Source organism: Anomaloglossus baeobatrachus, chromosome 12, assembly GCF_048569485.1.
Source record: "Anomaloglossus baeobatrachus isolate aAnoBae1 chromosome 12, aAnoBae1.hap1, whole genome shotgun sequence".
Lineage (NCBI taxonomy): Eukaryota > Metazoa > Chordata > Amphibia > Anura > Aromobatidae > Anomaloglossus > Anomaloglossus baeobatrachus.
Window position 1 is genome coordinate 116,288,947 of NC_134364.1, and position 21,954 is coordinate 116,310,900.

Below are 21,954 nucleotides of genomic sequence, written 5' to 3' on the forward strand. Positions count from 1 at the left end.
CCGATAGCTTCATAAACAGACTTTAACCAAAGGTCCATCTGTCTGTCATTGGCATCTTTAAGTGAAGCCCCATCCTCCACTGCAACTATGGATCTAGCCGCAAGCCTGGAGATTGGGGGGTCCACCCTTGGACACTGGGTCCAGCGTTTGACCACGTCAGGGGGAAAGGGATAACGTGTATCCTTAAGACGTTTGGAGAAACGCTTGTCTGGATAAGCATGGTGTTTCTGGACTGATTCTCTGAAGTCAGCGTGGTCCAGAAAAGTACTCAGTTTAGGCTTGGGATACCTGAAATGGAACTTCTCCTGCTGTGCAGCTGCCTCCTCTGCTGAAGGGGCAGGAGGAGAAATATCCAATAGGCTATTGATGGCCGCTATAAGGTCATTTACCATGGCGTCACCATCGGGAGTATCCAGATTGAGAGCGGTGTCAGGATTAGACTCCTGATCACCCTCCTCTGTGTCATCATGTAGAGACTCTTCTCGCTGAGACCCTGATCCGCGTGATGACGTGGAGGGTCTCTCCCAGCGAGCTCGCTTAGGCAGCCTGGGACTGTCATCTGAGTCAGAGCCTTCAGCCTGAGATGCCTGGGACCCCCTTGATGCACGGATTAACTCCAGCTGAGGGGGACCGGGGAACGTTGCCGCAGCAGTGTCCATGGTCTGAGTAACTGGCCTGGCCTGCAAGGTCTCTAGGATCTTTGTCATAGTGACAGACATCTTGTCAGCAAAAACTGCGAACTCTGTCCCCGTCACCGGGACAGGGTTCACCGGTGACTCTGCCTGGGTCACTACCTCCACAGACTCCGGCTGACGAAGTGGCACAGGGACTGAACATTGCACACAATGGGGGTCTTTGGAACCTGCCGGTAGATCAGCCCCACAAGCAGCACAAGCAGCGTATACAGCCTGTGTCTTGGCACCCTTGCGTTTTGCGGATGACATGTTGTCGTCTCCTCAGAGCAAGATAGGGTATACAGCCAAGAAGCGACCTTACAGTGCAATATATATATATATATATATATATATATATGGTACAGAGAAAAAAGTACACCAATATAACACTGTGGCACTAGTGGGGCCAGCACTAATGTGCTGCTTACCGCCCGCCTAACGCGGGTGTGTGGTCGCCAGAAATCCCCTGTCTGGGTCTCCCAGAGCCTGTGTCCGTTCTCCAGCCAGACTGCATGTAGGAATGGCTGCCGGCGTCCTATGGAGGGGGGCGGGCCCTGGGCGTGTGCAGACAAAGAGCGGGAAACCTGCGCCCCACTGTGCTCAGTGAGAGGGCTGGAGCATGTAAATAAGACTCCAGCCCTCGGCGCTGACTAATCGTACAGCGTCTCTCCCCTTCCCTGATTGACAGGGAGGGGGCGGGAACGAAGCGGAGCTAGGCCGCAAAAGCCGGGGACTAAATTTATAAGCGACGCCGTCGTAAAAGCACGGTCGTCGCTAAGTCCCCGGCGCACTACAAGTCTCAGCCGCGCCGCCGCTCCAGGGGCGGCCGGCGCGGCAGTCCCCCATACATAAAGTCACTCAGAGTGACTGTAACCCCAGCGCGCAGCGCTACAGTCCCCGGCGCACTAGCACACCCAGCAAGTCTGGAATGTGCACGGCCGTCCAAACGGGGACACAGAGTACCTGAATGTTGCAGGGCCTTGTCCCTGAATGGTACCCAGCTCCATATCCAGCAGGTTCTATGGGTCTGTGGATGGAGCCCGGCCTCAGGGCTTGGGGGCCGGTAAGATCCCACTTCCTCAGAGCCCCTCAGGGGGATGGGGAAGGAAAACAGCATGTGGGCTCCAGCCTCCGTACCCGCAATGGGTACCTCAACCTTAACAAACACCTCCAATGGAAATGGGGTGAGAAGGGAGCATGCTGGGGGCCCTATATGGGCCCTCTTTTCTTCCATCCGAAATAGTCAGCAGCTACTGCTGACTAAACAGTGGAGCTATGCGTGGATGTGAGCCTCCTTCGCACAAAGCTTGAAAACTGAGCTGCCAGTGATCCCACTGGGGGTGTATAGCCAGAAGGGGAGGGGCCTTACACTTTTAAGTGTAATGCTTTGTGTGGCCTCCGGAGGCAGTGCTATACACCCAATCGTCTGGGTCTCCCAATGGAGCGCCGAAGAAAACCACTTTCTGCGAAAGGCGTGAGAGAGAAATATCTCTCATTGGCTCGAATGGTGGTTTCTGAAGAACCGTCAGCACCCTGTTCAGATCCCAGGGTTCTAACGGCCGCTTGTATGGAGGAACGATGTGACAAACCCCCTGCAGGAACGTGCGTACCTGTGGAAGTCTGGCTAGGCGCTTCTGGAAAAACACAGAGAGCGCCGAGACTTGTCCCTTAAGGGAGCCGAGCGACAAACCCTTTTCCAGTCCAGATTGAAGGAAGGACAGAAAAGTGGGCAAGGCAAAAGGCCAGGGAGAAATACCCTGAGCAAAGCACCACGACAGGAAAATTTTCCACGTCCTGTGGTAGATCTTGGCGGACGTTGGTTTCCTAGCTTGTCTCATAGTGGCAATGACCTCTTGAGATAACCCTGAAGATGCTAGGATCCAGGACTCAATGGCCACACAGTCAGGTTGAGGGCCGCAGAATTCAGATGGAAAAACGGCCCTTGAGATAGCAAGTCTGGTCGGTCAGGTAGTGCCCACGGTTGGCCGACCGTGAGATGCCACAGATCCGGGTACCACGACCGCCTCGGCCAGTCTGGAGCGACGAGGATGACGCGGCGGCAGTCGGCCCTGATCTTGCGTAACACTCTGGGCAACAGTGCCAGCGGAAGAAACACATAAGGGAGCTTGAACTGCGACCAATCCTGAACTAAGGCGTCTGCCGCCAGAGCTCTGGGATCTTGAGACCGTGCCATGAACGCTGGTACCTTGTTGTTGTGCCGGGACGCCATGAGATCGACGTCCGGCACCCCCCAGCGGCAACAGATCTCCTGAAACACGTCCGGGTGAAGGGACCATTCCCCTGCGTCCATGCCCTGGCGACTGAGATAATCTGCTTCCCAGTTTTCCACGCCTGGAATGTGAACTGCGGAGATGGTGGAGGCCGTGGCTTCCACCCACATTAGAATCCGCCGGACTTCCTGGAAGGCTTGCCGACTGCGTGTGCCGCCTTGGTGGTTGATGTATTGCCACCGCTGTGGAATTGTCTGACTGAATTCTGATCTGCTTGTCTTCCAGCCACTGCTGAAACGCTTTCAGGGCAAGATACACTGCCCGTATTTCCAGAACATTGATCTGAAGCGAGGACTCTTGCTGGGTCCACGTACCCTGAGCCCTGTGGTGGAGAAAAACCGCTCCCCACCCTGACAGACTCGCGTCCGTCGTGACCACCTCCCAGGATGGGGGTAGGAAGGATTTCCCTTTCGATAATGAAGTGGGAAGAAGCCACCACCGAAGGGAAGCTTTGGTCGCCTGCGAGAGGGAGACGTTCCTGTCGAGGGACGTCTTCCTGTCCCATTTGCGAAGGATGTCCCATTGAAGAGGACGCAGGTGAAACTGCGCGAAAGGAACTGCCTCCATTGCTGCCACCATCTTCCCCAGGAAGTGCATGAGGCGTCTCAAGGTGTGTGACCGACCTTGAAGGAGAGATTGTACCCCTGTCTGTAGTGACCGCTGCTTGATCAGCGGAAGCTTCACTATCGCTGAGAGGGTATGAAACTCCATGCCAAGGTATGTCAGCGATTGGGCCGGTGTCAGATTTGACTTTGGAAAATTGATGATCCACCCGAAACTCTGGAGAGTCTCCAGGGTAGCGTCGAGGCTGTGTTGGCATGCCTCTAGAGAGGGTGCCTTGATCAACAGATCGTCCAAGTACGGGATCACGAGTGACCCTGAGAGTGGAGGACCGCTACTACAGTAGCCATAACCTTGGTGAAAACCCGTGGGGCTGTTGCCAGGCCGAACGGCAGTGCCACGAACTGCAGGTGTTCGTTCCCTATGGCGAAGCGCAAGAAGCGCTGGTGCTCTGGAGCAATCGGTACGTGGAGATAAGCATCCTTGATATCGATCGATGCAAGGAAATCTCCCTGGGACATTGAGGCGATGACGGAGCGGAGGGATTCCATCCGGAACCGCCTGGTCTTTACGTGTTTGTTGAGAAGTTTCAGGTCCAGGACAGGTCGAAAAGACCCGTCCTTCTTTGGGACCACAAACAAGTTGGAGTAAAAAAACCGTGGCCCTGTTGCTGAAGAGGAACAGGGACCACCACTCCTTCTGCCTTCAGAATGCCCAGCGCCTGCAAAAGAGCCTCGGCTCGCTCGGGAGGCGGGGATGACCTGAAGAATCGAGTCGGGGGACGAGAGGTGAACTCTATTTTGTAACCGTGAGACAGAATGTCTCTCACCCAACGGTCTTTTACCCGTGGCAGCCAGGTGTCGCAAAAGCGGGAGAGCCTGCCACCGACCGAGGATGCGGAGAGAGGATGCCGAAAGTCATGAGGAAGCCGCTTTGGTAGCGGCACCTCCGGTGGTCTGTTTAGGACGTGACTTAGACCGCCATGCATCAGAGTTCCTTTGATCTTTCTGAGGCCTTTTGGACGAGGAGAATTGGGACCTGCCCGCGCCCCGAAAGGACCGAAACCTCGACTGCCCCTTCCTCTGTTGGGGTATGTTCGGTTTGGGCTGGGGTAAGGATGTATCCTTTCCCTTGGATTGTTTGATGATTTCATCTAAACGCTCGCCAAACAATCGTTCGCCAGAAATTGGCAAACTGGTTAAGCGCTTTTTGGAAACAGAATCTGCCTTCCATTCCCGAAGCCACAAGGCCCTGCGGAGTACCACCGAATTGGCGGCTGCAACCGCCGTACGGCTCGCAGAGTCCAGGATAGCATTAATAGCGTAAGACGCAAATGCCGACGTCTGAGTGGTTATGGACGCCACCTGTGGCGCGGACGTGCGTGTGGCTGCGTCAATTTGCGCTTGACCTGCTGAGATAGCTTGTAGCGCCCATACGGCTGCGAATGCTGGGGCAAAAGAAGCGCCGATAGCTTCATAGATGGATTTCAACCAGAGCTCCATCTGCCTGTCAGTGGCATCTTTGAGTGAAGCCCCATCTTCCACTGCAAGTATGGATCTAGCCGCCAGTCTGGAGATTGGAGGATCCACCTTGGGACACTGAGTCCAACTTATGACCTCGTCAGGGGGAAAGGGATAACGTGTATCCTTAAGGCGCTTAGAAAAACGCTTATCTGGACAAGCATGGTGATTCTGGATTGCCTCTCTGAAATCAGAGTGGTCCAGAAACATACTCTGTGTACGCTTGGTGGACGCAATAAGGTCGTTCACTATGGCGTCCCCGTCCGGAGTATCAAGATTGAGAGCGGCCTCAGGATCAGAATCCTGATCAGCTACTTCCGCGTCATCGACCAGCGATTCCCCTCGCTGAGACCCTGAATAATATGATGATGTCGAGGGAAAATCTAAGCGAGCTCGCTTAGTCGGTCTGGGGCTGGGGTCTGTGTCAGAACCCTCAGCTTGGGATCCATGAGATACCCCGGGAGGACATTGTTGGTCCAGCTGAGGTGGGCCCGGGAACAAAGAATCAACAGAGTCCCTGTGCTGAGATACCGGCCTGGACTGCAAGGCTTCTAGTATCTTAGCCATAGTCTCAGAGAGTTTTGCAAACTCCGTCCCTGTCACCTGAACAGTGTTAGCAGGTGGCTCCCCCTGGGCCCCCCCTAGCAGAGGCTGTGGCTGAGCAAGTGCCACAGGGGCCGAACAGTGCAGACAATGAGCCTTTCGTGGGCGCCATGCTATTATCTTCCCTGAGCAACACAATAGGGTATATAGCCAGAAATCAACTGTGCACTATACAGTGTAAAATAAACATATAATGTTACACTACTGCACAATGGGGCTAGCACCACAGGTGCTGCTTACCACCCGCTTAAAGCGGTTGTGAGGCCACCAGAGTCCCTGCCTGGGTCTCCCAGATTTTGTCCCCCTCTGCAGCGTCCGAGGAGCTGACAGGAATGCATCCTGAGGAGAGGAGGGAGCCGTGGGCGTGACCCAGAAAGAGCGGGAACTGGTGCCTGCACTGTGCACAGTGAGGGGAGTGGAGTATGCAAAGCATGCTCCAGCCCTCAGTGCTGCTCGTTCTGTGCAGCGTCCCGCCCTTCCCCTGCCTGTCAGGGCTATGGGCGGGAGGAAAGGAAACTAGGCCGCAAAAAGCCGGGGACTCTAGTAATAAACGCGGCCGCCGTAAAAGCGCGGCCGGCGTGGAAGTCCCCGGCGCACTACAAGTCCCAGCCGCGCCACAGTGTTTCCAAGGCAGCGGCGGTCAATGCGGCAGTCCCTATACATAAACACACTCAGCAACGCTGAGTGTGTAATGGCACATATTAACCCGGTCAGCGCCGCGGTCCCCGGTGCACTAGCACACCCAGCAAAGCTGGAGTGTTGCTGTGCGCGGTCCCCACGGGGACACAGAGTACCTCCAAGTAGCAGGGCCATGTCCCTGAACGATACCCGGCTCCTATCCAGCAGGCTCCACAGGAGTTGTGGATGAAGCACGGTCTCATGTGCCTGGAGACCGATAGGATCCCACTTCCACCAGAACCCTGAGGGGGATGGGGAAGGAAAACAGCATGTGGGCTCCAGCCTCCGTACCCGCAATGGATACCTCAACCTTACAACACCACCGACAAGATTGGGGTGAGAAGGGAGCATGCTGGGGGCCCTATATGGGCCCACTTTTCTTCCATCCGACATGGTCAGCAGCTGCTGCTGACCAATCTGTGGAGCTGTGCGTGCGTGTCTGACCTCCTTCGCACAAAGCAAAAAACTGGGGAGCCCGTGGGAGCACGGGGAGTGTATAGGCAGAAGGGGAGGGGCTTAACACTTTTGAGTGTAATACTTTGTGCGGCCTCCGGAGGCATAGCCTATACACCCAATTGTCTGGGTCTCCCAATAGAGCGACAAAGAAAAGGAGTCTTCCCCAAACTGTTTCTCAGAAAATTGGATGCTAAAATTATCCATAATGTCTTACGCTGAAGTATTAGGCTTTCCCTTCACAAAATATTTTGAGCGTTTGCACTGACGGGGCCATTGACTATAATTATGCAGCCAGAATCCCAGTGTGCTCTGTCGTATACGATTTTCGGCCATAAACGCCTTTTGAAGGCGGGAAGCAAAGGTATGACAAGTTGTACGCACTTTTACTTCTTGAATGGTGCTGCTTATTGCATCTAGACGTTTTTGCTTTCTCTCCAGATATTTGTCTATCGATTCCATCTTTTTAAAGTGGGCCTCGTGCATCCTCTTAAAATCTACAACACATTCAAACAAAGTGGATTTCTTATACATTTAATATAAATCATGCATTGTAAAGAAAAGTTTTGATGTTGGGAATTCGCCTTACTGGGAGTTGAGGGTTTTGATCCAGAGTCTCTCTTTGGAATCTTGCTGCCAAATATCTTACCAGAAGAACGGTTCCGTTTACCTACAAAAGCAGAAGGTTCAGATACAAATTCTGTCAATTAGTCATTCATTATTTTTTTGTTTTACGGAAATTCAGCCATGCTTTAAACGTCACCTACAGTTTCTACAAACTAAACCAAAAAACAGCCTTAGTTAAAGAATAAATAGAGTAGTCCCTCAACGTGAGGATATATACCACCACCCACTATTCATATATATGTTCATTAATCATATATATGTTTCTACAAACGTGCCATGTCAGGCGTCTTGAATGGTGGAAGGCGTCTGCAAAGACGCTCACGGTTTGCAAGCACAGTGCCAACCACTTCAGCTATGCTTGGTCTTCTTTTGACAACCAAAGCCAATGGGGCAAAGTAATTTTGCTCAGTTGCTGTAGTGACTATTGGTGGTCTAAGCAGGGAGAAGCCCACTGATCTGGTGCTATGATGTCAGAAATGACAGGTTCAGGGGCTTTTCAATGCACAATATCACAGCATGTTATTTTCATTGATCCCGAATTAGGGCAAGCATGTGCTCATTTTGTAAAAGATCTCAGCAATGGTACAGCTACTGATGAAACATTCAGAGCATAGCAAATCAAAACTATCAGAGAGGGCTTTCCTTTATGTCCTATTTTATAGCTACGTACTTTGTCTCCTTGTAGTGGTCTTAGATGGGCGTTTACGCTCACGGGTCTGTTCTTCGTTCTGTTGGTTGGGCAGCACGCTTGTAGAATCAGGACTAGAAGTTTCCTCAGTATCATGCTCAATGACAGCTCCCTAGAGAACAGCAAAGATTAGCAATTGAATGTACTTTAGAAGCAAGTAGTGTCGTGTCCTCATACCTTATGTGGTTTTACTTTGCTTCATCGCTTAGCACCTGAACACGTTATTATGCACATATATCCTCTACAGCTCTGCTACATCAACGCCAGGACAAGCTTCATCTCTCAATAATAGTACGGTGGGTATAATAATCCTAGACTGGCTGCCAGATTACTGTGCAGTGACGCAGCACATTTCAGGAGAGGTGACAATATAAGGAAGTGATACTAAAGCCGGGAGGGAGAAGGCACTTCAGTATCCAGAAAGCAGACAATTGTTAATAAAGAGGTTGGAAATTGCTGAATAATGAAATATTCCAAACCTGTCTCTGTATGCTGTGAGTGAAAAGATTTCTACAGGTTATTCACTAACACCAAGCTTCAAGTTTAGGAGGAGCTCTCACTGTATATATTCATGGCCTATTCCTGAAACGGCTGCTGATCAGTAGAAAGTCACAGAGCTCCTGCTACTCCTTCATTCGCAGAGTTGGCCCCAAACAAATGGAATATTGATGGCCCTATGGTAAGGACAGGCCATCAATACTAAAGCCATGGTGTGATGGTGGGATATTGTGGGTCATGTACCATTTTGTGTGGTTTCATGTTTTTGGCGTGGTGGTCTGCCTATTCGATGTATTGTTTATCTTGTCTGCAGAATTAAACCTCATTATGTGCACATGTAACCTAATGCTGGCAGAGGGTCACAGATCAGACGATCATCTACCCCTTAAATAAGAATGATCTTAGAACATAGAATTATGTGGCTTGCTCCAATCTCCCGATATTTTTTTTTCTGATACAGGAATGGCTTTAATACATTTTTTTTCCTTCAAACACAACGTCATAGTACACAGTACCTGAATGAGTTTGGTTTCATTTTTCATCTCTGCACTGGAATCTGCTTTGGTTCCCTTTTTACCCCGACCACGTCTGTGAGTAACATGACATATCGAAACCTGCTCGGCTTCATCCAGGCTGCCTTGTGTGTCATCAGTTAGGGTAGAGTTACCATCGGAGTCCTATAAATCAGAGTATGACCTCAGTATCACTTAGAACGCAGTGTACAACAATACATACAAGATACAGGAGCAAACTGACTGCCATGCTTTCTTATCAGACACCCTGGTAGCAAAATGCATCTTTTGTTCGGAGAGATGGTGTCCATCACATGGGCATGACAACTGTTGTCATCCTACCGGGCCGCCGCAGGAGGAGCAACTTCTCCACTTTACGCATTTCCAGAGCAAAAACAATGAAGAATATAACACAATTGTCGCCAACGCTACTTATCAACCTATTAATATTTAGCTGGAGCACAATAAGGGCCCCAGGCCAAAAATCATTGCAAAAATCTGTTTGATTAGAAAATAAATAAGGAAACATTGAATTTTGATCGAACGCTATAAACTTTTACTGCCCTTTTTACATTTGTTCTTAATAACTGTGCCTGGTTTTGAAGCTCAAATACATTGGACTACAAAGTGTAGGGAAAGTGAATGTGATTTGTTAAAATGTCATCCACTTTGCTGTGCCCATAACCTGCTGCAAACTTTCCTCCTGCAAATTTGTATGGAAAATCCACAGTATGATCTTTATTGGTGAACAGACCCTAAGGTTCAGGGGTCATTAACACAGGAGAGCACTCAGCATTCAGAGATAAGGCTGGTTTTGCTTTTAACCCTTTAGTGACGGAGCTAATTTTCACCTTAATGACCAGACCAAATTTTGCAATTCTGACCAGTGTCACTTCATGAGGTTATAACTCTGGAACGCTTCAACGGATCCCGGTGATTCTGAGATTGTTTTTTCGTCACATATTGGACTTCATGTTAGTACCAAATTTAGGACAATATTTTTTGTGTTTATTTATGAAAAAAATTGAATATTGGCAAAAATTTTGAAAATTTAGCAATTTTCAACTTTTGAATTTTTATACCGTTAAACCAGAGATTTCTGTGACACAAAATAGTTAATAAATAACATTTCCCACATGTCTACTTTACATCAGCACAATTTTGGAAACAACATTTTTTTTTGTTAGGAAGTTAGAAGAGTTCAAAGTTTATCAGCAATTTCTCATTTTTACATCAAAATTTACAAAACCAGTTTTTTAGGGACCACATCACATTTGAAGTGACTTCAATAGGCCTAGATGACAGAAAATACCCAAAAGTGACACCATTCTAAAAACTGCACCCCCCAAAGTACTCAAAACCACATTCAAGAAGTTTATTAACCCTTCAGGTGCTTCACATGAACAAAAGCAATGTGGAATGAAAAAAAGCAAAAATTAAATTTTACCTAAAAATGTTGCTCTAACCCAAATGTATTCACTTTTAGAAGAAATAACAACAAAATGGACCCCAAAACTTGTTCCCCACTTTCTTATGAGCGCGCCGATACCTCACATGTGGTCAGAAACCTATGTTTGGACAAATGGGAGGGCTCGGAACAGAAGGAGCAATATTTGAATTTTGGAAAGCAAATTTGGCTGAAATAGATTGCGGGCACCATGTTGCATTTACAGGTCCGCTAAGGTACCTAAACAGAAGAAATCCCTCACAAGTGACACCATTTTGGAAACTAGACCCCTCAAGGCTTCTATCTAGGGGTATAGTGAGCATTTTAGATCCACAGGTACTTCACAGATTTTGTTAACGTTACGTTGTCATATTGAAAATTTTAATAATTTTCTCAAAAATGTTGCTTTAGCATCAATTTTCTCACTTTTTCAAGAGGTAATTCCAAAAATTTGACCTCAAGGTTTGTTAACCACTTTTTTATGAGCGCAGTGGTACCTCACATGTGGTCTGAAACCTCTGTTTGGACAAATGGGAGGGCTTGGAACGAAAGGGGCAATATTTGAATTTTAGAAAGGAAATTTGCCTGAAAAAGATTGCGGGCACCATGTCGCATTTAGAGGTCCCCTAAGGTACCTAAACAGCAGAAACCCCGCACAAGTGACCCCATTTTGGAAACTAGGCCCCTCAAGGAATTTATCTAGATGTTTGGTGAGTACCCTGAACCCTCAGGTGCTTCACAGAATTTTATAACGTTGAGCCATGAAAAAAAAAATAAAATTTTACCACAAAATTGTTATTTCAACCAGGTAGCTTTTTTTTTTACAAGAGTAAAAGGAAAAAATTCAGCATAACATTTATTGTGCAATTTCTCCTGAGTTTGGCGATACCTTATATGTGGTGGAAATCAACTGTTTGGGCGCATGGCAGGGCTCGGAAGGGAAGGAGTGCCATTTGACTGCAAAATTGGCTGGAATCAATAGCGGACGCCAGGTTGCATTTGGAGAGCCCCTGAGGTGCCTAAACAGTGGCGGTCCCCCACAAGTGACTTCATTCTGGAAACAAGACACCTCAAGGCTTTTATCTAGGTGTATAGTGAGCAGTTTGAATCCACGAGTACTTCACAGAATTTGATAAGCTTAGGTTGCCATATTGAAAATTTTCATTTTTTTCACAAAACTGTTGCTTTAGCATCAAATTTCTCACTTTTTCAAGAGACAACAACAAACCGTGGACCCCACAGGTTGTTATCCAATATCTTATGAGCACAGGGATACCCCACATGTGGCCAAAAACCTCTGTTTGGATAAATGGGAGGGCTTGGAATGGAAGGAGCAGCATTTGAGTTCTGGAAAAGTTGAAATAAATTGCGGGCACCATGTCACATTAGCAGGGCCCCTTGGGTACCTATACAGCAGAAACCCCCCACAAGTGACCCCATTTTGGAAACTGGATTTTATTCAGGAGTATAGTAAGCATTTTGAATCCACAGGTACTTCACAAAAATGTTGCTGTAGCAACAAATGTCTCACTTTTAGGCTATGTGGCCATGATCCAGCGACACGGCGTCTAGTACACAGTGTCAGCCTTCCTGCAGAGATGTGAGTGTTGTCCACGGGAGAACGCAGCTGCCCATGCCCACGATTTGGGTTCAGGCCGCTGTGGAGCTCTATGCTACCTGCAGAGAACACTCATCTCCGCAGCATAAATTGACATGCTGAGGCTCGGGAAGCTGCACCGCAGGTCGGTTTATGCTGCGGAGAAAAGAAGCACATTGGGCATGAGATTTCTAAAAATCCTTCCACTGTGCTTCTACTGCACAACGCAGCGTTATGGACACAGGGAAAACACTCTGCGCCCAAAACGCTGCAAACCCTGATTGTGGGCACACAGCCTAAAATGCTACAATGGATGAATGGATAGATGTCAAATAAATATAACGTCCCACCCCCTGCATATTCTAAGCTGGCGCCCTTTAGTGCCTTTCATGTGGCACTAAAGGGTGCCTAGCCTTGTATTTAGCCCCCCAAAAAATTAATAATTAAAATAAACGACGTGGGGTCCCCCCTATTTTTGATAGCCAGCTAGGGTAAAGCAGACAGCTGTAGCCTGCAAACCACAGCTGACAGCTTCACCTTGTCTGGTGATCAATTTGGAGGGCTCCCCAGGCGTTTTTTTAAAAAAAAAAAACGTGGGGTCCCCCCCAAATTAGATCACCAGCCAAGGTGAAGCGGACAGCTGGGGTCTGGTATTCTCAGGGTGGGAAGAGCCATGGTTATTGGACTCTTCCCAGCCTAAAAATAGCAGGCCGCAGCCGCCCCAGAAGTGGCGCATCCATTAGATGCGCCAATCCTGGCGCTTCGCCCCAGCTCATCCCGCGCCCTGGTGCGGTGGCAGACGGGGTAATATATGGGGTTGATACCAGCTGTAATGTCACCTGGCATCAAGCCCTGGGGTTAGTGATGTCACGGCATCTGAACAGATACCCGACATCACTAACCCAGTCAGTAATAGAAAAAAAAAAAAGACAAAAAAAAAATTTGAAAAAACACTCCCCGAAACATTCCTCTTTTACCAATTTATTGAAAATAAAGAAATTCCGGTCGCTGTAATCCATTTTGGAGGTCCCACGCCGACTCTGGATCTTCTAGAATATGGGGGGCACGTTCAGGGAACGTATCCCCCATTTTCTGGAAGAGCAAGCTCTCCATGAGCAGTGTGGGTGCAGTAATCTGAGAATACTGCACTCACACTGCCCCGGTCCAACCTAGGGCAGAGTGACCTGCAGTAACCTCATTCCAGAATATGAGGGGCACGCTCACAGAACGTACCCCCCATTTTCTGGAACAGCAGTCTCTCCATGTGAGGAGTGTGACTGCAGATTACCGCACTCACCCTCCCCCGGTCCACAGTGGAGTAGCTTGTGCAGTTGCGACGTCAGCAGGATCCCTGCTTGCAGGGATCCAGCTGACAGCCGCTGTCTGCGCATGCGCCGCCAGCATTGAAGGAGGCGGCGATCGCGGGCCCGGAGCACCAGCAGCCAGGTAACGTATAACCGGGGGCTGGGGGGGGGGGGTGACGGGGGGTGACCTAGTGGGACCTGGGGACACCTTTCTGCCGCATGTGACGTGTCACATGCGGCAGAAAGAGCAGAATGAAGGCGGCCGCGCGCTGTGCGCCGCCATCTTCCACGCTCCGGAGGGGGGAGGGGGGTGGTGGCTCTGGAGAACCGGAGGGGGCTCCGGTGACCAGAGGGCTCCGGTGGACCGGAGGAGGGGTCAGGGGGAGGACATTTCCCTCCGATCTGAAATGTTTGATCATTTCAGATCGGAGGGAAATGACTGAAGAGCCGGCGCCGGCGGCAGTTTTCTGTGCGCTTCAGCGCCATTTTGGATGTCCGGTGGGGGTAGGGGTGGGGGTGGGGGGACTCTCCGGTACCGGGGGTTTTGGGGGCACTAGGGGGTTAGATTTCTTTCTCATCTGACATGTTTGATCATGTCAGATGAAAAAGAAATCAGTTTTACCGGCCATTTCTTTTTTTTTCATGTGTTCGTCGGTATACAGTGTATACCGCCGATCACATGATCGGGGGTCCAAAAAAAACACCCCGATTCATAATCTGGGGGGTCTCAGCTACCCCCGGTAGCTGAAACCCCCGAGATTTTCGGTCGCTGGGGGGCGCTACAGGGTTTTTTCGGGCCGCCGCTTTAAAGCGGCGGAACAGAATAAGTACCCTGTTTTGCCGCCGCTTTAAGTCGTACGGCCGTCGTTATGAGGTTAAGAAGGGGTCAAGAAAAAAAAAAAAAAAAACAAAAAAAAACAAAAACACAAAACACTTTCATAATGTGTAATCGAAACGAAAGATTCCTTGTGGACTCCACACTACAAATCCCCATCAATCTACACTGCTATACAAGTAAATGGGGTTTTCAAAATCCCCTACACGTGGTACATGAAAAAAATCTGCAAGAAAATAAGAGCATATATCAGGTTTTACATATATAGTGTGTGGATTCTGGAGAGTATTTTGACTACAGATTTCACTGTAGTCACTGCTTTGTAATGGAGTAGGGTGAAATTAGCAGCAAAATCCCTCAAACACACAACCGGATATTATCACGTCACGGGAGAGCCACTGCCGTCATCACTGGAGAAGCGGCCACAAGGAGAGTATAGGCTTTTATTATCTTATAGGGGGCAATATTCAATTGTGAATACAATGTTATAGCACTGAACAAGCCCTTTAAAATCCAAACATTATTCCATAAGTAAAACACAGGCAAAGTCAGTACTGCTTCTGAACCTCAGTGTTTACTTAAAGGGAAGGTATTGTCAAAAAAAATAAAAATAATAACTGAAAAAATGTAAAGTAATAATGTTTAAATGTTTTGTTTAAATATTATTATTTTTTTTTAATTGTGCAAAATATAAAAAAAATTTTTTTTAAAAAAGTTTGATATTTTCCACTGTTAAACACTAGGGAGAGCAGCTTCTGAAATCATACTGAATTTCCACTGTATAAAAAGCTCAGATTACAGCCTGCCCTAAAGTGGGCGGAGTCTGCTCTCCTGTGTGTGATGGCACGCCTCCCCTCTCCTATTCTGAGGGTTAACAACAGATAACAGAGAATGACATGTAGGGACACAGTGCACAGCCATTTTCCTGGTGACCAGAAATGTCTAAAGTGTCACCAAGGACAGCAGGAGTATCACACAGGATAGGATTAGATACACGGCTCTGCAGACAGTGTCACACAGGATAGGGTTAGATACACAGCTCAGCAGACAGAATCACACAGGATAGGATTAGATACACAGCTCAGCAGACAGTATCACACAGGATAGGATTAGATACACAGCTCAGCAGACAGTATCACACAGGATAGGATTAGATACACAGCTCAGCAGACAGTATCACACAGGATAGGATTAGATACACAGCTCAGCAGACAGAATCACAAAGGATAGGATTAGATACACAGCTCAGCAGACAGTATCACACAGGATAGGATTAGATACACAGCTGTGCAGACAGTATCACACAGGATAGGATTAGATACACAGCTCAGCAGACAATCACAAAGGATAGGATTAGATACACAGCCCTGCAGACAGTATCACACAGGATAGGATTAGATACACAGCTCAGCAGACAGTATCACACAGGATAGGATTAGATACACAGCTCAGCAGACATTATCACAGGATAGGATTAGATACACAGCTCAGCAGACAGAATCACAAAGGATAGGATTAGATACACAGCTCAGCAGACAGTATCACACAGGATAGGATTAGATACACAGCTGTGCAGACAGTATCACACAGGATAGGATTAGATACACAGCTCAGCAGACAATCACAAAGGATAGGATTAGATACACAGCTCTGCAGACAGTATAACACAGGATAGGATTAGATACACAGCTCAGCAGACCGTATCACACAGGATAGGATTAGATACACAGCTCAGCAGACAGTATTCACAGGATAGGATTAGATACACAGCTCAGAAGACAGTATGACACGAGATAGGATTAGATACACAGCTCAGCAGACAGTATCACACAGGATAGGATTAGATACACAGCTCAGCAGACAGTATCACACAGGATAGGATTAAATACACAGCTCAGCAGACAGTATCACACAGGAGAGGATTAGATACACAGCCCTGCAGACAGTATCACACAGGAGAGGATTAGATACACAGCTCAGCAGACAGTATCACAGGATAGGATTAGATACACAGCTCAGCAGACAGAATCACAAAGGATAGGATTAGATACACAGCTGTGCAGACAGTATCACACAGGATAGGATTAGATACACAGCTGTGCAGACAGTATCACACAGGATAGGATTAGATACACAGCTCAGCAGACAGTATCACACAGGATAGGATTAGATACACAGCTCAGCAGACAGTATCACACAGGATTAGATACACAGCTCAGCAGACAGTATCACACAGGAGAGGATTAGATACACAGCTCAGAAGACAGTATGACACAGGATAGGATTAAATACACAGCTCAGCAGACAGTATCACACAGGAGAGGATTAGATACACAGCCCTGCAGACAGTATCACACAGGAGAGGATTAGATACACAGCTCAGCAGACAGTATCAGACAGGAGAGGATTAGATACACGGCTCAGCAGACAGTATCACACCGGACATGATTAGATACACAGCTCAGCAGACAGTATGACACAGGATAGGATTAGATACACAGCTCAGAAGACAGTATCATACAGGATAGGATTAGATACACAGCTCAGCAGACAGTATCACACAGGATAGGATTAGATACACAGCTCAGCAGACAGTATCACACAGGATAGGATTAGATACACAGCTCAGCAGACAGTATTCACACCGGACATGATTAGATACACAGCTCAGCAGACAGTATGACACGATAGGATTGGATACACTGCTCTGCAGACAGTATCACACAGGATAGGATTAGATACACAGCCCTGCAGACAGTATCACACAGGATAGGATTAGATACACAACCATGCAGACAGTATCACAGGATAGTATTAGATACACGGCTAAGCAGACAGTATCACACCGGACATTATTAGATACACAGCTCAGCAGACAGTATCACACGACAGAATTAGATACACAGCCGTACAGACAGTATCACACAGGAGAGGATTAGATACACAACCCTGCAGACAGTATCACCGGTACACACACAGGTACTCACATGCAGTGGCGCGCGCACACACACACACACAATCACCCCTGGTGGGGACTTTGTGCCACACACACACACACAGAGACTCAATCACCCCTGATGGGGACCTTGTGCCACACACATATACACAATCACCCCTGATGGGGACCTTGTGCCACACACACACACACACACACACACACACACACACACACAATCACCCCTGATGGGGACCTTGTGACACACACCTACACACACACACACACACACACACACACACACACACACACACACACACACACACAATCACCCCTGATGGGGACCTTGTGCCACACACACCTTTCACATCATTCCTCCCTGTGACCTCCGGTGGGCGCTCCAGGCAGCTGTGCTGCATGCCATCCTCCCCTGCGTCCAGCCGACATTTCACACATCCGATCGCATACCCTCGCACATCCGATCGCATACACACACACATCCGATCGCATACACACACACATCCGATCGCATACACACACACATCCGATCGCATACACACACACATCCGATCGCATACACACACACATCCGATCGCATACACACACACATCCGATCGCATACACACACACATCCGATCGCATACACACACACATCCGATCGCATACACACACACATCCGATCGCATACACACACACATCCGATCGCATACACACACACATCCGATCGCATACACACACACACCCGATCGCATACACACACACACACACTCACGATATCGCACATACCTGTACAATCGCGCGCACACACTCACAATATCCGGAGAGATCACATGCTTCCCATGTGATCCTCTCGCAGGTCCTGGAAGCTCACTGCAAAGCATCGCAAGCGCCGACACACAATCACAATCACCCCTAATGGGGACCTTGTGACACACACACACACACACACACACACAGCAGCGGCGGGCAGAGCTGGGGGAGCTGCGGCAGCGGGCAGAGCGGGGACTTGGGAGAACGGAGGGAGGGGGGTGTCATTGGAGAAGGTAACGGTGGGGGGGAGGGGCGGCGTCAGTAGCTGGGGCAGAGCAGGGGCTGGGGAGAACGGAGGGATGGGATGTCATCGGAGACCGTAACGAGAGGAGGGGAGGCGGCCCGTACTCACACATCCCGGCGGGTGACAGGGGTAAAGTGGAGCAAACAGCACACGCTGTGAGCTCCACAATAATGGCGCTGAACTCCTCCCTCTGTTGTGTTCTGGACAGCCCAGGGGGCGCGTCCAGGTCACAGCAGACGCCCACTGTAACGTACTTCATGGGGTCGGAGCCCGACTATCAGAGTCTATGCACAGGGGCTGCCATAAAGGAAGGAGTTACTGTCGTTACACACACGGCAAATCCAGCATGGCAGCCCCTAGTGCCTCCAGTAAAATAAGAATTACATAAAGAAGGGAATTTTGTTACTTACCGTAAATTCCTTTTCTTCTAGCTCCTATTGGGAGACCCAGACGATTGGGTGTATAGCACTGCCTCCGGAGGCCACACAAAGCAATTACACTAAAAAGTGTAAGGCCCCTCCCCTTCTGGCTATACACCCCCAGTGGGATCACTGGCTCACCAGTTTTAGTGCAAAAGCAAGAAGGAGGAAAGCCAATAACTGGTTTAAACAAATTCACTCCGAAGTAACGTCGGAGAACTGAAAACCGTTCAACATGAACAACATGTGTACCCGAAAAACACCCAAAAATCCCGAAGGACAACAGGGCGGGTGCTGGGTCTCCCAATAGGAGCTAGAAGAAAAGGAATTTACGGTAAGTAACAAAATTCCCTTCTTCTTCGGCGCTCCATTGGGAGACCCAGACGATTGGGACGTCCAAAAGCTGTCCCTGGGTGGGTAAAGAATACCTCATGTTAGAGCTGCAAGACAGCCCTCCCCTATAGGGAGGCAACTGCCGCCTGCAGGACTCTTCTACCTAGGCTGGCGTCCGCCGAAGCATAGGTATGCACCTGATAATGTTTGGTGAAAGTGTGCAGACTCGACCAGGTAGCTGCCTGGCACACCTGTTGAGCCGTAGCCTGGTGTCGCAATGCCCAGGACGCACCCACGGCTCTGGTAGAATGGGCCTTCAGCCCTGATGGAACCGGAAGCCCAGCAGAACGGTAGGCTTCAAGAATTGGTTCTTTGATCCATCGAGCCAGGGTGGCCTTAGAAGCCTGCGACCCTTTGCGCTTACCAGCGACAAGGACAAAGAGTGCATCCGAACGGCGCAAGGGCGCCGTGCGGGAAATGTAGATTCTGAGTGCTCTCACCAGATCTAACAAATGTAAATCCTTCTCATACCGATGAACTGCATGAGGACAAAACGAAGGCAAAGAGATATCCTGATTAAGATGAAAAGAGGATACCACCTTCGGGAGAAACTCCTGAATGGGGCGCAGCACTACCTTGTCCTGGTGGAAGACCAGGAAGGGAGCCTTGGATGACAGCGCTGCCAGCTCAGACACTCTCCGAAGAGATGTGATCGCTACCAGAAAAGCCACTTTCTGTGATAGTCTAGAAAGTGAAACCTCCCTCAGAGGCTCGAAGGGCGGCTTCTGGAGGGCAACTAGTACCCTGTTCAGATCCCATGGATCTAACGGCCGCTTGTACGGGGGTACGATATGGCAAACCCCCTGTAGGAACGTGCGCACCTTAGGAAGGTGTGCCAAACGCCTCTGAAAAAAGACGGATAGCGCCGAGACCTGACCTTTAAGGGAGCCGAGCGACAAACCTTTTTCTAACCCAGATTGCAGGAAAGAAAGAAAGGTAGGCAATGCAAATGGCCAGGGAGACACTCCCTGAGCAGAGCACCAGGATAAGAATATCCTCCACGTTCTGTGGTAGATCTTAGCGGACGTGGGCTTCCTAGCCTGTCTCATGGTGGCAACGACCCCTTGGGATAATCCTGAAGACGCTAGGATCCAGGACTCAATGGCCACACAGTCAGGTTCAGGGCCGCAGAATTCCGATGGAAAAACGGCCCTTGGGACAGTAAGTCTGGTCGGTCTGGTAGTGCCCACGGTTGGCCGACCGTGAGCTGCCACAGATCCGGATACCACGCCCTCCTCGGCCAGTCTGGGGCGACGAGTATGACGCGGCTGCAATCGGATCTGATCTTGCGTAGCACTCTGGGCAAGAGTGCCAGAGGTGGAAACACATAAGGGAGCCGGAACTGCGACCAATCTTGCACTAGGGCGTCTGCCGCCAGCGCTCTTTGATCGCGAGACCGTGCCATGAAGGTTGGGACCTTGTTGTTGTGCCGGGACGCCATGAGGTCGACGTCCGGCCTTCCCCATCGGCGACAGATTTCCTGAAACACGTCTGGGTGAAGGGACCATTCCCCTGCGTCCATGCCCTGGCGACTGAGGAAGTCTGCTTCCCAGTTTTCTACGCCGGGGATGTGAACTGCGGATATAGTGGAGGCCGTGGCTTCCACCCACATCAGAATCCGCCGGACTTCCTGGAAGGCTTGCCGACTGCGTGTCCCCCCTTGGTGGTTGATGTATGCCACCGCTGTGGAGTTGTCCGACTGAATTCGGATCTGCCTCCCTTCCAGCCACTGCTGGAAGGCTAGAAGGGCAAGATACACTGCTCTGATTTCCAGAACATTGATCTGAAGGGTGGACTCCTGCTGAGTCCACGTACCCTGAGCCCTGTGGTGGAGAAAAACTGCTCCCCACCCTGACAGACTCGCGTCTGTCGTGACCACCGCCCAAGACGGTGGTAGGAAGGATCTTCCCTGTGATAATGAGGTGGGAAGAAGCCACCACTGCAGAGAGTCCTTGGCCGTCTGGGAAAGGGAGACTTTCCTGTCCAGGGATTTTGACTTCCCGTCCCATTGGCGGAGAATGTCCCATTGAAGTGGGCGCAGATGAAACTGCGCAAACGGAACCGCCTCCATTGCCGCCACCATCTTCCCGAGGAAGTGCATGAGGCGTCTTAAGGAGTGCGACTGACTTTGAAGGAGAGCCTGCACCCCAGTCTGTAGAGACCGCTGCTTGTCCAGCGGAAGCTTCACTATCGCTGAGAGAGTATGAAACTCCATGCCAAGATACGTTAGTGATTGGGTCGGTGACAGATTTGACTTTGAGAAGTTGATGATCCACCCGAACGTCTGGAGAGTCTCCAGTGCAACAGTCAAGCTGAGTTGGCATGCCTCTTGAGAGGGTGCCTTGACCAGTAGATCGTCCAAGTAAGGGATCACAGAGTGTCCCTGAGAGTGCAAGACTGCTACCACTGCCGCCATGATCTTGGTGAACACTCGTGGGGCTGTCGCCAGACCAAATGGCAGAGCTACGAACTGAAGATGGTCGTCTCCTATCACGAAGCGGAGAAAGCGTTGGTGCTCTGTAGCAATCGGCACGTGGAGATAAGCATCCTTGATGTCTATTGATGCTAGGAAATCTCCTTGAGACATTGAGGCAATGACTGAGCGGAGGGATTCCATCCGGAACCGCCTGGCGTTCACATGCTTGTTGAGCAGTTTTAGGTCCAGAACAGGACGGAATGAGCCGTCCTTTTTTGGCACCACAAAGAGATTGGAGTAAAAACCTTGACCTCGTTCCTGAAGAGGAACAGGGACCACCACTCCTTCTGCTCTTAGAGAATTCACCGCCTGCAGAAGGGCATCTGCTCGGTCGGGATGTGGGGAAGTTCTGAAGAACCGAGGCGGAGGACGAGAACTGAACTCTATCC

The 21,954-nt window shown here is 49.5% G+C and overlaps 1 protein-coding gene across 1 annotated transcript in view; it reads right to left on the bottom strand.

Moving 5' to 3' along the window:
- The window catches only part of NUSAP1 (nucleolar and spindle associated protein 1), a 177,867-nt gene that overhangs the window by 124,770 nt on the left and 31,143 nt on the right, over positions 1–21,954 (bottom strand). Inside the window, exons 3-6 of the mRNA XM_075330138.1 lie at positions 9,109–9,270; positions 8,078–8,207; positions 7,370–7,450; positions 7,165–7,277 (exon numbers count right to left, since the gene is read on the bottom strand). Of these exons, the coding sequence (XP_075186253.1) occupies positions 7,165–7,277; positions 7,370–7,450; positions 8,078–8,207; positions 9,109–9,270 (486 nt within the window). The remainder of the gene's footprint in view (positions 1–7,164; positions 7,278–7,369; positions 7,451–8,077; positions 8,208–9,108; positions 9,271–21,954) is intronic.